This window comes from Apium graveolens, chromosome 1, assembly GCF_009905375.1.
Source record: "Apium graveolens cultivar Ventura chromosome 1, ASM990537v1, whole genome shotgun sequence".
In the NCBI taxonomy this organism is placed as follows: Eukaryota; Viridiplantae; Streptophyta; class Magnoliopsida; order Apiales; family Apiaceae; genus Apium; species Apium graveolens.
In genome coordinates this window covers 21,346,361-21,347,804 of record NC_133647.1, presented here as the reverse complement: position 1 = coordinate 21,347,804, position 1,444 = coordinate 21,346,361, and the positions used below count along the sequence as shown (strand labels likewise).

Genomic DNA, 1,444 nt, shown 5'->3' with positions numbered 1-1,444 from the left:
GAAAATAAATTATCTCAAATGGCGGGATAACTGACAATGTGGATAATGCTGAATTATTGGTTATGGACCCAAAATGGTGCATAACAAATCAACCCATTAATAGTGGACTAAAAGTTGTAACAACCCAAGAAAATGATAGAATTATGGATTTACTAAAAACTGACGAGGAGAACCAAAAAAACTTGTAAATGGCGGGTGCTACATGGTAGACCCGCCAAGGATTATGAGCACCTTCAGTTGGAACTGCCAGGGTCTTGGCCAGTCTTAGAAAGTTCAGTTCCTATCTGACATGATTCTTCAGGAAAGGTCCACGTTTTTTTTCTTATATGAGACCATTAGTTGTAGAGAGAAAATGGATTGGTTGTGTATAAAGCTAGGTTTTAAAGGTCTGATAACAGTGGAGCCTCAAGGAAGGAGTGGGGGTCTGGCTCTTCTATAGCGAGAGGCTGATCAAGCAAAGTTATTAAGTTTCTCAACAAATCACACTGGTTTTGTAATATGAATACTAGGAGATTAACGGGGTTTTACGGGGAACCTAACAAGACCAAATGAAAAAAACTTGGGAGCTCTTGAGAAACCTAACAAGGGATTCAAACCTTCCATTGGCAATAATAGGCGATAGGAAAAATATTGTGTCGAATATAGATAAAAAGGGTGGAGCTAGCTATGCTCATTATCTTGTGAATGGGTTCAATGATACTTTGCATGACACGATGTTAACTGATATGGATTTGGTAGGGCACCAATATGCTTGGGAAAGAGGAAGAGGTGGAGATGAGTGGGTGGAGGTTCGGCTGCATAGAGCGTTAGCTAATAGCTGTTGGTTGTCGATATTTTCTTTTACTAAGCTTTACAATATGAATGGATCACCATCAGACCGCAGCTTGTTATTCTTAGACCTGAGAAAAAAAGGAGAGGGGATAGGAAGGAGGCACTTTCGTTTTGAAACTGTGTGGACGTCAGAACCTCAATGTCATAAGGTTGTGGAAGATGTATGGGAGAGTAACATTGAGGCTGATTGTTATGTGTAAAATCAAACCATGTGGGGAACGATTGGAAGTCTGGGGAAAGGAGGTGATGGGAAGTTTTGGTAAGTGGATAGAGCAGTGTAAAACACAGCTCAAACAACTTCGTTGCAAAAGTGGTGCATAGTCTATGGTGAAGTTTAAAAATATTAAATAAAAGCTATTTTTCATCCTTGACCAGCGTGAAATATTCTGGAGACAATGCTCCAAGCAGCTGTGTCTTCAGTCGGGAGATAAAAATACAAAGTTCAAGCTGCAGCTACCACTCGAAGACGTACAAATCAAATAAGTTATTTGAAGAATGAAGAAGGAACCTGGTTTGATTAGGAAAATCATACATTTAAGAATGAGGTTATTAGATATATTACTAAGGGGTCATTTGTTAAATCTGAATGACATTTTCTGAATGACAAAAATTT

General features: G+C 38.9%; 1 protein-coding gene across 1 annotated transcript; it reads left to right on the top strand.

Moving 5' to 3' along the window:
- The first annotated feature begins 548 nt into the window (after positions 1 to 548).
- LOC141722515 (uncharacterized) lies at positions 549 to 1,031 on the top strand. Its single transcript, XM_074525045.1, has one exon. The coding sequence runs from the start codon at positions 549 to 551 to the stop codon at positions 1,029 to 1,031; it is 483 nt and encodes a 160-aa protein (XP_074381146.1).
- The last annotated feature ends 413 nt before the right edge of the window (positions 1,032 to 1,444 follow it).

Coding starts and splice junctions, on each gene's coding strand:
- LOC141722515 (XM_074525045.1), top strand. CDS start 549: ATGAAAAAAACTTGGGAGCTCTTGAGAAACCTAACAAGGGATTCAAAC.